This window comes from Pangasianodon hypophthalmus, chromosome 16 (assembly GCF_027358585.1).
Source record: "Pangasianodon hypophthalmus isolate fPanHyp1 chromosome 16, fPanHyp1.pri, whole genome shotgun sequence".
Classification (NCBI taxonomy): Eukaryota; Metazoa; Chordata; class Actinopteri; order Siluriformes; family Pangasiidae; genus Pangasianodon; species Pangasianodon hypophthalmus.
The window spans coordinates 3,121,557-3,135,715 of NC_069725.1; the positions used below are offsets into that span (position 1 = coordinate 3,121,557).

Sequence of the window (14,159 nt, forward strand, 5' to 3'; positions counted from 1 at the left end):
GAACACCGACTGCACCCCAGACCTCCTCCCCCAACATCAGTGCCTGACCTCACTAATGCTCTTGTAGCTGAATGAACACAAATCCCCACAGCCACGCTCCAAAATCTAGTGGAAAGCCTTCCCAGAAGAGTGGAACTTATTATAACAGCAAAAGGGGAATAAATCAGGAATGGGATGTTCAAAAAACACATATGAGTGTGATGGTCAGGTGTCCACAAACTTTTGGCCATATAGTGTAGTTAGTTGAATTGTGAAGACCAAGGAGCTACGAAAACAAGTCCACAGAGTGAAATTATTAGGAAAAAATGAAAGAATATGGCACAACCCTAACCCTGCCTAGAGGAGGCCATCTACCAAAAGCTAGTATAAGCCTTCTTTTAAATTTGCTACATTTCAGATAATGTGTTGGTCACTAAGGGACAAAAAAGTGAAATAAACACATTAAATATAAAAATAAATCAAAATAAACATTTCCCTGACATTTGTATTACTATGTCTGAAAAATGTCTGAAAAATCTAAAAAAATAGATATAAATAAATAACCAACATCGTTATTTCTGCCTGTAGTGTTTCACCTTAATTGTGTCCTATCATTCTATCAGTTGCGCTGTCTATAAATGTAGACTAACACTAACTTATATCATATTTATATAATATTTTGTTAATAAAATAATAATATCACCCAATTTAAGTCACACCAGTCTAGCTTAATAATGGGCATCCATGTATGTCTCCGGTCATCTGGTCAACAGCAGACAAGGTGTTATATTGTATGAAAAATGACAAAACAATGACATAAGTAGCGTCTATGTTGCCAAAACACACTGCGATCGAGCTGCTTGTTAGTGAAGAAGCTGACACAGGAGGAAAAATGGTGTTCGGGAAGTGATTACTTGGGAACTTCAGGCATTTTTTCAGGGCCAAATGAGGCTCTTTACTGGAAGCAGGAACTTAAAACTATTTATATATAGTAGTCAACTTTGTACAAATTGCAGAATAGTACATAAAGTTTGTTGGAAACAGGATGTTGCAGACAAAAACCCGTTAGTAACTGTGTGCTGAGATTGGAACATTTTTCAGAAACATTTTACACACAACACCTGACGATGGACATCCATCCAATACAATTTGTGCACAAGGCGTACATATTTATAACTGTCACGAGCCAGACTCCGGTGAATGTTTATCCGTGAGTCACATGGTGGCTGGAAGACATGCAGAAGCTCAAACCAAGGCAAAGACAAATCTATTATCCACAGAGTCAGTTGTGGAGGATATTATACTTACTATTATGTCTAGGAGAATATATAGGAACATGGCCACCTGATTTTGGGTGAAAGTGGGAGAGTAAAGTTGGGGTTGCTTTTCTATTATTTTCCCTTCCATTTCAGCCAAAAATATTTCATTTCCATTGAAGCAAACTTTAGGCAGAATAATGAATTTTTAATTTAATAAATCTAATTAAGTAGTTATTCATTAAAAGTTTTGTCCATATTACTAGTTTAACTTTATTTTGATGAACTACACAAATGCTTAATAGCCACAGAAACAGCTTTTCAAAGCAGAAAATATAATGACTTGGAGTACAGTCATGATCATCTTCCATCTCTTAATAATTAATTCACAAGGCTTCATATTCACCAGTTTCACTTTATTTGCGTCCCCGCGCCTGTAGTTGCAGCCTTGAAGTGCACTAACACCACTTCTACAAGGCTGTAAGCACTCTATACAAAAAAGGGGGAAAAACCCTGCTTATTTCTTTATCATTATCTCCTCATTCACAAAGAGTCTCACAAATTTCACATCACATGAGATACAGTGTAGCACGCTATCAAAATACTTAAGAAATTTCACTATAGGATCATTTACTAGTTCATGTGTGTAGTTCATATTGCAGTGGCTTCATATTGTGTGATCTAGGACCATGTGATTTTACATGCATGGCAAATGACCAGTGACTTCAGATTACGTGGTTTCCCATGTGTGTAAAATCATGTAGTACTGCACGCCGACGGCAAACTCATCTAAACTAGATCATACAATATGATGACATTGAGGGGTTTTTATTTATGTTTCTGATGTTTCTTTTTATTTGTAAGTATGCTTTGAGTAGTCTGACTTCATTTAAAGAACTACGCATATAAACTACACATGAATTTAGTAAAAGATCCTGGACTAAAATCCACTTCCCATTGTTCTGTCTTGCTCATGAGACACACAGACTCAAAATCCACGTCTACGAGAGAGGCTTCCTCACTGAACACCTTCTCAAATTGATATTTTATCATTTTTGTTCAAATACAAAGTGAGGGTGCGGGTGCTCCATTTGCTCCATTGTTCAGGTGCCTACATTTAGTAATTTATATATAGCGAGAGAGATAATGAGCTGTCAGCTAGCTATAGCAACCACAAGGCTTTTGTTTCAGCCTCCCATGTCCACTTTTTCAACTAAATCTTTGAAATCTTCATCACAGCTCTGTGCAGGACAAAGTAGATCCTGTCCACACACTGTTCGTCCTGACAATTAACTCCAAATATGCGTCCTTTCTAACACCAGTGTGACTTTCTCCTCAAACTGCACACTAATTAGCTTTTCAGCACTGCTGTCCGAGGTTCCTAATGTTCACACCGCTGTCCTTTCCGCACACACACACACACACACACACACACTTTTACCTTTGCCTAGTTTCATGTCCCAAAAGTGACACTGCGGCTGAAATAATGTCATTCGCTAACAGCTTGTCACCGATTCTGTCACCGAGTGGCTTCTAAACATGACCCAAGAGCCAACACATTCCTTATCTCTGTCCCGTTTTTAAGTAGTCGTTTTTAAATAGCAGTCACCACAAATCTTGTGCACAGCTGCAAATTAATTAACAGAAGTGGCGCTTCAAAGGAGCGATGGAGATTAAGATCCGTTGTTGGGCAGCCATTAATCTGGTCGTCATTTCGCTGTTTAATATGCAAAAAATCTCACCGGGTGGAAATTGCCAAAGCACTGAAGGGCTGTTATTGATGCTAACACAACGTGTAGGGTTTTATAGCATCTGCTTTAAGTGCTGGTCTGGGACATTAATTAAAAAGCTAAAAAGTTGTGTAAAGCATACACTGAGTAGACTGTTGTAAAGTTTTTATCATTAATCCTGTTTCAATAATGAAGCAACTGAGGTGAGTGATGGAATTTCGCTTTCTTAACTGTGGTGACGCTTACTGCAGGTGATTATGGGCGGTCTTGATGTCATGTGATTTTGTAGAACATAGTGGTTCAGTGAACAAGTCAATAATGCTACTTCTTTCAGATTTAACAAGAAAGTTACATACAGCAGCTCTAAAGTTTAACGTTCAAAACTGTGTTATTCAAGATTCAAAGAACTTTATTAATCCCAGGGGGAAACCCAGTTATTGCCTGATTTTCAAATGCAAATAACTTTGCATTGTTATTTATTGTTGTATTTGCATTGTGCAGATATCTTAAGCTGTCTGATCCCGCTAACTGGCTCTCCATCAACTCAACAAATGGTCAGATCACCACGGCGGCTGTGCTGGACCGAGAATCCGTCTACGTCAAGAAGAACGTCTACGAGGCCACGTTCCTCGCTGCTGACAATGGTGAGTGTTTTGAGTAGCAAAAAATGCTACTGACCCCCAGCTTCCAGCTGTCTGTATATCCGTTTGATCATCTGTCTCTCTGTAGTCTGTATGTCTTTGTCTTTTTGCCAATTTGTCTTTCTGTCTTCAGATCTACTGTCTGTCTGTCTGCCCGTCTGTCTGTCCATTTGTCTGACTTTCCATCTGTCTGTCTGACTTTCCATCCCTATGTCTGTCTGTCTGTCTGTCCATCCATTTTCATTTAACTCTCAGTCAATTAAGATTAAGTTTTCTATCTGCACAAACCTTTCTCAGAGAGTCTTGAAAGAAAAACTGTGTTTATTAATGATGCTCTCCTTTCACTCTTTCTTTCTCTCCATTTGCACAGGGCAGGAGTGTGATTCTCTGTCTCTCTCTCTCTCTCTCTCTTTCTCTGCATAATAAGTCTGTCCATGGTTGTTTTTCTTTCCCAAACAAACCCACGCTTAGCCAAGCAAAACCCCAATCACAGCTAACACACACACTCACACACGCACACACATACACACACACACACACACAAGCTCATCTCCCCTGTGTGTTATCGGGCTCGTCCAGCTCAGTGTTTACTCGAACTCAGAGCTGCTTTTCATCCATGACTGACATGGCTAGCTCCCGTGATGTGCATTACGTTCCCTCGCTCTTCTTCTTCTTCTGCTGCTTCTTCATCTTTATTTTTTCAGTGGAGGAGTGGAAACAGGGATTAAAGGCATTGCTGCAACCAGTAGATGCTTTACCTCCTATCCTTCCTTTCTCTAATTTATTTTTTTTATCTTCTGACTATGCTCCATCTTTCTTTTCTGCTACTCCGCTTCTACTGAAGCCTTTGTCACTGATCTTAAGTAGCTACACGTTCTGATAACCGCTTATATTGGGCAGTATATTTTTATAGTTTTAGATAAACAGAGTTTCACTAATGTTATTGTCAGTGTGTCAGCCTTAGATAAATAGTAAGAATTTTCAAGCAATGATTGACCACAATGAAAGCATAAAAACATGTATATGGATTGAAATCCAGAAAACAAAACTCTTCCAGGAATCTAGCTATAGTAGCATTGGGGCAGAAACTGTGGGCTGTGGACCTGCAATCTGATTGGTCACAGTGGTATTGGGGTGGGAACTACAGTCTGATTAGCTACAGTGGCAATGGCGGTGGGAACTAATATTTGACTGGTTACACATTGGTTACACATGCATTGGGGAAGAGACTAGAGTCTGATAGGTTTTAAGGGCATTGGGGGAGGAAACTGACATCTGATTGGTTACAGTGATATCGGGGTGGGAACTACAGTCAGATTGGTTACAGTTGCACTCTGGGCAGGATCTACAGTCAGATTGGTTAGAGTGGTATTCGATGTGGGAACTGACATCTGATAAGTTCTAGCAGCATTGAGGATAAAAACTGCGGTCTGATTGGTTACATGGACACTGGGAGGAGTCAACAAGTCCATTTTTTCTACAGTGACATTGGGAGTGAAAACTGATGTCTGGTTACAGTGGCGTTGGGGGTGGGAACTGCTGTCAGGTTACAGTGGCGTTGGGGGTGGGAACTGCTGTCTGATTACAGTGGCGTTGGGGGTGGAACTAAAAGCAGATTGGTTTCGGGGGCATTTGGGGAGGAATCAAAGGTCTGATTGGTTACAGTGGTATTGTGGTAGGAACTCTGGAAACTGCTTTCTGTTATTTGAAATAAATAGATGATATTCAAATGAATGAAGCATGATTTCCACCTGGGAGGATATAATTCTAAAATACAATTTTAATGTTAACTAATTTTATTGGTCGAAAAATGTATTGGTACAACTGTAGTAGACAGAGAGAGGGAGAGAGAGTGATGTTAGTGTGTAACCAATCCATTCGTTTCATCCCTGCTTTTTCATCTCCATCAGAAATGTAAAATTCAGCCTCAAGCTCACACATTGCGGTAGGGACAGAAATGACACTTTCCTCCTCTCTCAAATGCTGCAGGAAGAATATTCTGAAACTCATTCACAATGCAGCGATGGCAAAAGTGTAAAAGTCAGGGGTGTAAAAGTCAGGACTCAGGAGTGTGTTGGAGAGAGTGAGAGAAGAGGGATATGTGTTTAAGTGTGTATTGCTAGGTTTCTGATCAAATAAAGTCCCAGCTCTCGCACTGTGTTGAAAATATTGTGAAATTCAGACAATAAATATCGATTTGAAACCTTGACGTGAAAAAAAGCGGTGTTTGGCTGAGGACACTAGCTAGTTTCTTTCTTTCTCTCTCTCTCTTTTTCCTCCCCAATAATTATTTAATTACATAAATGTAATATTTGCAGCATAGCAATAATTTATGGAGTTTCTCACTTACCACTATGCTTGCCAAGTCTGAATCAAACTGAAACTGATCATTTTGGTTCCTTTGCTTGATGGTTTGATTTTGAACTAAAATGCAAGGTCATGTGAGAAAGACAGGAGCTGAAAACACACCTGGAGAATCTTTTTTCATTAGTCAGAAATACTGTGATTGACAATGTAAACAAAGCCTTTACGCTCGGGTGTTTACAGCAAGCGCCTGTAAAAATGACAAAAAAAACCCAAGCGTAAAGAACACAGCGAGGGTGCTAAATAAATAATTGTGTAAATTTGAACTGTATCTAGAGCCCATTGTATGTTTTGCAGCAATCTAGGTCTGTCTTTGTACTATGTATACGTTGTGTTTGGTTCACTTCCTGCAGTTGGGTCAAATCGTGTTCTCAGTACAATCGAGTCATACCAGGGTTCATTCAGACAGTCTCAGTAAGACTGTAGCAGAAAACAAGTAGGTTTAAAAGCCGCATATGTGAAAGCACCCTAAGACCACAAGGGTATGTGTTTAAGTGTGTCTCCACTTCCATCCTTGCCCACGCTCCAGTTTTGTCTCTTCAATTTTGTCTGTCCAATTTTGGAGACGGTCTGTGTACTACCTCAGAAGGCCAGATTTTAGCATTATCAGTTGTGTGTGTGCGTGTGTGTGTGTGTGTGTGTGTGTCCACTAATGGAGACAGATGTCTGAAAGGGTTTGGTTAATTCCACACTGGCAGCCGATAATAGCAGCCTCAGTGGACACTCTGACACAGAAACAACTGCTACACCCACACACAGACTCTTCTCTCCCGCTGTCTCTATATTTCTCTTATTTTATTCATCCTTCTGTCTTCTCAGCTTCCCCTCCTGTTCCTAAGTGTTTATACCTTAGATTCCAACTTTTGCTGAGTTTCTGGAAATAACTGCATGATAGCCCTGTATGGATGGTGTTAGTTTTCCCAGAGGATCCCAACCACCAGAGGTCTCACTCTCCTGAATACTGAGCAGCACTTCCTCCATGGTGGAGTTTCTGATTTTACTTCTGTTTTCCAGACAGGAAGACGGGACCAAAATGATAGTTTAGCAAAGAACACTAGGTGTTTTGGGTGGGAAATTTCTCACGGATGCACTCTGAGAAGATACCAAACCTTACTTTTCCTTTACTTTTACCTTTCCTCATTCACCATTCACTGATGTATCTTTAAAGCTTTGCTTTACAAGCTAATTAAAGATTCAACACCTTCACCTTCCCACGTAAAAGATACATACTACAGGTCAAAATGGAAAAGTATAGTTTGGTGCCTTTATTTCTAAGAGTGTGATGGGATGGAGAGAAACTACTCTTCCAATCTAAATAGAATATAAATGGCCAAGTAGCACATGTAAAGGATTTGATTACCCCAGCATCCCATGTAAAAACTGCCTCCTGAGTAGGCTTAATAAGTGCAAACTTTACACAACTGCCATTCAACAAATCTGTTTAATGCGCTATTTGGACAGCATTAGCTTTATATGGGTTGCTGAGGAAATTCCGTTCTTCATAGGTACTAGCCAGGGATTTTACTTCCACCCAGATTGGCAATGTCAGTGTTTTTCACTCACTCTCCACCCCTGAGAAAATTCCTGGCCAAAATACCTAAATTTTTAAACACTTAGGGCAATCAGGAAATGATGGATGAAACTCAGTATCCTACCTCCAGTTTAAATTGACCGTCGAGGGAACTGATCATACATTCCAACGCAGAGCCAAAGAGGTGCAAAATATGGAAATGTGAAGCTATCAATATGCTTATGGGAGTCTTCAAATGTTGGAGCATGAAAAAATGTGCCATTCCAACATTTTTTAATGCCTCTTTTTTTTTTTTTTTAGGTTTCTTGGTGACTATTAAAAGATGTTCTTTGTTAAGCTGACACTAGATTTTCCTACTTCTTCTTACATCAGCATCAAGGATGGCAATAATGGCCAAAGCTCATAAGCACAAAGTGAAGTTAATAGAAAACTAATTCTGGGGCTATGGGTTGAATTTACTGTTTGTGTTTAGTGCTTATTGTAATTGTATTCGCTTAGGTTTTCGCTTAGGTGGAGGCATACGTAGGTTAAATTTAAGATGAGTTACAGACATTTTCTGTATTTTAGTATTTAATAGAAAGGCCCTAGCAGTGTTTTAAGTAAAGCTAGAGGCTAATGAACACATAGGCAGAGTTTACAGCTTTTTTTATTCTCCTTTTTCTATTTCTCAGCTCTAGTAATTAAATTACTGTGTGTACTCAGTGTACTCAGCCATTTCAGTAGTCTTGTGATTAAGTATTCTGTCTAACCCTGATCTCTACATGTAAGTAATCTAATGAAAGGAACATGAGCTTATTTCACTGGCAATGAGAGTTTTTTCTGTAATTTATAGCTCTCTCTTCATTAATTTTCATGTGCTCATAATTCTGAGCTGTTTCTTACTCACTCCTTTTCTTTTTTCATTTCTCAGGCTCTCCTCCAGCTAGTAGCACAGGAACGCTGCAGATATTTCTCATAGATGTGAACGATAACGCTCCATCACTCGTTCCTCACGATGCTCAGATCTGTGAAAGATCCCATATGAACTCTATCAACATCACAGCTGTGGATGCAGACACTGATCCCAATGTCGGTCCCTTCGTCTTCGAGCTGCCTCTTCACCCCTCCATCATCCGTCGCAACTGGACTGTCTCCCGAATCAATGGTGAGAAAGAAGAAAAAAACCTGGAAAATGTAGCGCCAGAAAAGTAGCTTGCTACCTCATATCACTCAGGTCTTTCATGGTAATCTGTTGTGGTCGTTTTTATTTGGTACATTAGCCTAATCAGTAGCCTGCAGTCACCCTAATCTCAACCCCAATCTCTAAAAATCAAACCCTTAACCATATCCCAAATCCAAATCCTAAATCCAACCACAAAATCCAAACTCCAAAGCATTAACCGGTATCCTAACCAAAACCTCAAAACATCCTCAATCCCCTAAATTTAACCACTAATCTAACCCCCACTCCTCAAACCCAACCCCTAAACCTTTGCACCAACCTTTGAACCCCTAAGCCCCTAAACAACTAACCACTCCCACAACCCTTGATCACAATTCAAAACCCTTAACAACTAATCCAAATTAATCTAAACTGAAACCTAATCTCCAACTCACTTAGCCCTTTATTTTCAACTCATAACCTTAATCCATAACCAAAGCTCTACAGAATAACCTGAATTCCAAGATCTATAACCACATACCCTAACTCCCAACCTCTAATCCCAATCCCTAAATACAACTTTAATCCTCTAACTATTACCCTTAACTGCAACCTATATCCGTAAAATTACAACTCCAACCCCTAATGCTAGCCCCAACTCCAAATTCAATAAACCATCATTTCCTACTTATAACCTTAGCCCATAACCCAACCTCTGCAAATGAACCTTAACCCTTAAGATACTTATTTGTACTCATCATACCATAAACCTCTAATCCCAACTCCTAACCAAATTTCATCCCGTCTGCAGGAGACTATGCCCGTCTGAGTCTAAGGATCCAGTTCCTGGAGTCGGGTGTGTATGAGGTTCCCATTTCTGTGTCAGACTCTGGAAACCCGCCACTCTCCAATCGCTCAGTCATTAAGGTGAAGGTGTGTCCGTGTGATGAGCATGGCGACTGCACTGCGCTCGGTGCTGTAGCAGCGGCGGGCCTGGGCACTGGCGCCATCATCGCCATCCTTATCTGCATCATCATCCTCCTTAGTGAGTAACTCTAAGAAGTTTTCAAATTTAGTTGATTTCGGGTTGTATAGTACTAGTAAACCAAGGCAACTGGACTTACTGTATCATGTATCATCATCTTGGGATCAGTTCTACTAAATGGTGGAAAACTTCCATATATTTCTATAGCGGTAATTTACACAGAGATTGTTATAGCCAGTTCAGTGTCACTTCTAGGTCATGTTACCATTAGTGCTGTAAGTTTCTGGTTATGTATAGCCAGAATCCATAACAGAAGATTTCCCTGGTCACATAGCTATTCATGAGCTGATGAGCAGAAAAATCACCAAACTCTGTTCGATCTGGGCCGATGGGCTCGACTCTACTGATGGGCTCATCTTTGTTATATGATTCATGAAACTGACTCACACAATAGAAGCATCTCATCTATCTTGAATGCCCCGCATTGTGGGACAATCTACTGTAGCAGTGTTGGAGTTTCACCAAGGTCAATGACTGGGCGAATCACAATTGAAAATTTTCGATAATTCTTCTGTGTTGGACATTCTGACTCTATCCAGTGCAGTTCTGATTTTCTGATCAGAAATAACAAGCAAGTGCAAAGCTAGCTGCTAAAAATCAATGCCTCATTATAGTAGAATAAATCTTAGATATGACATCTGCCCCAGCCTCTGCTGTAAGGGTTTGCGAAAGTTTGTAATTTATATCAAAAGATCTTGAACCCACAATATATTATTCACAATAACTGATACAACATAAAAATACAGTATTCACTACAGAGAGTTAAATATTTCTTATAACATTCCAGTTACTAAAGCAGGAGTTTAACAACTGAGCTACCGCTGCGTGTAAACCAGTACAAAATAGAAGAGTAACACAGTGCCAATATTTGTATCTGAATTCGGATTTAAACGTAAAACCTCTTTTTTTTCATTAAGTATGAGCCTTACCACTATGTCCCCAGAAACACTGGAAACCACTGGAAGAAACCCAGAGGTAGAAATGCCTAAATCAATGCTTCGTCATCGCCAGTGATAACAGACAGTTATTATTTTTGTTTGTACTTGCCTGCGGCATTTTCTAATGAATTTGGGTTCTATTTCTAATGAAAATGGGTTCTATTTCCTAAACAAACTAGTAGCCAATTATTAAACCACCATGACCCTGACCAGGCAGTTACTAAGCATGAATGAATGAAAGCTGTAAAATGCATTACACAGCAATTCACATTCATGTTAATGAGTATGATCTTTTTTCCTGTGTGCGTCATACCTGACCGCTCACTTGCACCCACAAGCTTCTTGTCTGACCACTCATCCGCATGAAAGTAAAAAAAAACTCCCATTCAAATGACTTTCATGTTGTCTGATGGTGTTGACACCATCAAACACCAACCCGCAGGATCCCATTTCTGATGCACACCTCTAGTCTCAACCAGATGCCATGTGAACCTTTCTGGAAAAAAAAAACACACAACCAAATAGTGAGCCTCCTATTTATATCTGTATTTGTATCTGTTTAGAACATCCCGAATAATGAATTCGTATTCAGTTACATCCCCCTTTCAGAGCAAACTGTTTTGAGAGGATATTTGAATTTGCTAGCTTTGACGAAATAAGTACAAATTGTACATCTGCTTTCTTCAGAAAATACTCTCTATAACCAAAATGCCAGAGGCTAAAGAGTAAATCAGCACATCCTGGCATGAAATACAACCTGGAGAAGCCATTATTTCTTTATCCCTTTTTTCTTTTAATAACACATCTATGCTAACACTGAATTGTATTTCTTCTGCACTCCAGTTCGTGGTATAATTAACTGTAGCTGAACTTCACTAGCACCTCCAGCTTGTTTTTTTCACCCTGGGGTTAAAACTCTGCTACTCCAAACAAACACAAGGCCAGACTTTCTTAGCCCTGAGGCATGCAATACTGAAAATTTTGGCAGGTGGTGAAGAGGTGAGAGACTTCCTCTTCCCCGTACATCGGAGAGCTGCTCATCTGGACATATCTATAAAACATTTACCTAGCACTGGCTGGAACATCACGTTCATCTCCAAGGGGAAGATATTTCAGTATGGGAGTGGATTGTGTGTGAATTATATACAGCACTGAAGCTTGAAGTTGCATAGAATATTTTGTAATATGTTCAAGATACTGTAGCTGTGATGTGTGCATTGGGATAATAGCAAATGTAAGCCCTGAGCACACAGATGCTCGAAACATCAGCTAAACACCAAAAAACACCATCAAACACCAGTGCATACCCTCAAATGTCAGAATTCCCCAGTACACTCTGGGCTTTCACCAAACATTCACCAAAACAATATGTTATTCTTTATCAAAGTTTACAAACTCCAGCTTTCCTTATCAAACATCAACAAACACCATCAAACACCAACAAATACCAAATACAAAAGTAAGTCCAACATCTCGCTCAAATATCAGCATTCTGAGTTAAATACATCATTCTCCAACACACACCATTTTCCATCCATGACCAGCTTACTCCAATAAACATCAACATTTCCATCAAACACCAACGTTTACCATCAACCACTATTAACCTTCAAACATAAAACGCCATCAAATGCTAACACACACGTTCACCATCAAATACCAACACTATCTTTTAAACACCATCAAACACTAATATCCTCCATAAAACACCATAATCCTTTGAACACCAATATCCTCTATAAAACACTACCAAATACCATTTCCATCAATGATCAATATTCTCCAGTTCTCACTACCACTCACCAGCAAACACCAACATTATCCACAAGACACCAACATTCACAAACACCATTATCCTTCACAAATACCAATATTATCTAAAAACACTAGCAAATGCCAACATTTACCATCTAACACCAACATTCACCAGCACGCATCAGCGTTCATTCAAACACCATAAAACACCAGCATTCTCCATTCAACACCAACATTTATCATTTAACACCATCAAACGCCAGCATGCACCACTGAACACCATCAGCTTGTTTAAGAAACTGAATTCAGATATAGATTACACACCTTGTTTGACTCGAAAACAATTCAGATTAGCCTCAATTGGTTTCCTTTACTCTGACTTCGGTGGGGCACACTGGAGCTTTTTTTACTCCATCTGAGACATCAGTTGGATTATTTAATGATTGTTTCGGATGCTTGGAAATGTAGCTAATGAGTAGAGAACATTCTCCAAGCTTCCCATCACAACTTTCTAAGAACTTCTGCTGTAATCATAAAGACTGCCCTGTGCTTATTCCAGGATTCTTATTCACAGTCTGCTCTTACAGAACATCATTTCAACGTACTCAGAACTGCCTACTCTTCTACACCTGTATGCTTTAAAGACTTATAATCCTACAATTCAGTGTGATCCAGAAGACAATGGGTTAACTTTCGAGTCTGCTTCCTCTCAAGGTTTCTTCATCATGTTGTTCTTCCTCATGAGGTTTCTTCCTCAGGGAGTTCTTCGCCACCACTGTCTCCTCTGGCTTTTTCATTAAGGATCTAAATCTACGTTTGGATTTTTGCAAAACTGCTTTGTGGCAGTGTCTACTATGTCTACAAAGTCTGTTAATGTTTTGCTCTAGCCATGTGTGATCTCTGTATTGCAGGCATGGTTCTGCTCTTTGTGGTATGGATGAAGAGGAAAGAGAAGGAGAGGCAGACCAAACAGCTGCTGATTGACCCTGAGGATGATGTCAGAGACAACATCCTCAAATATGACGAGGAAGGAGGAGGAGAGGAGGACCAGGTGACTGGAGCTCTGATTCTAGACATACGCTTAATTGAATAGTGATTCACTTGTGGCTGAATTGGCTGTGTGGACCTTGTTGTCTTATGTATTCAATTCACAGTTTTATTAGCCCATGAGCCGCCAAATTCACTGGCTTTTCTTATTTATAACATTATCTGGACCAGATTGGGTAGCTAAGAATTTAATGATCAACACTGCCAGAAAACTGCTAGTTTATTTTGAGGTCATTAAGTGCTAAAATCCTCACTTACTTCACATAAGGTATATAGCCAAATAAAGCCATTACTACCACTCTACCTGGCCTGAGGGAAGGAGCTAGTCCAGCTGGATATTAGCTGCAGATGTTATTGCTACACGCTTCTCGTGTCCTAATTACAGCTGTTGGCTAATGTGACTATATTAGCTTTGATGCATGTCTTTATTATGACTGTGGCATAATCTTGCTAGTGTTGTGTGGGTTTGTCTTTAGCATATCTGTGTGCTAATCTGCAGGACTATGACCTGAGTCAGCTGCAGCAGCCTGACTCCCTGGAGCACATCATGGGTAAACCCCCAGGTGTCCGACGGGTGGACGAGAGGCCCGTGGTGCCCGAGTCTCAGTACCCGCTACGGCCCATGGTGCCCCACCCTGGGGACATTGGAGATTTCATCAATGAGGTACACTGACTGAAACTGAATTGAAGGAACTGAATTTCTGTCTGATTAGTTTAAAATGCATCCAAATA

General features: G+C 39.9%; 1 protein-coding gene across 1 annotated transcript in view; it reads left to right on the forward strand.

Annotated features, from left to right (window-relative positions):
* The window catches only part of LOC113545692 (cadherin-4), a 336,885-nt gene that overhangs the window by 314,187 nt on the left and 8,539 nt on the right, over positions 1–14,159 (forward strand). The window contains exons 12-16 of the mRNA XM_053240848.1: positions 3,467–3,609; positions 8,412–8,645; positions 9,454–9,687; positions 13,292–13,431; positions 13,927–14,091. Of these exons, the coding sequence (XP_053096823.1) occupies positions 3,467–3,609; positions 8,412–8,645; positions 9,454–9,687; positions 13,292–13,431; positions 13,927–14,091 (916 nt within the window). The remainder of the gene's footprint in view (positions 1–3,466; positions 3,610–8,411; positions 8,646–9,453; positions 9,688–13,291; positions 13,432–13,926; positions 14,092–14,159) is intronic.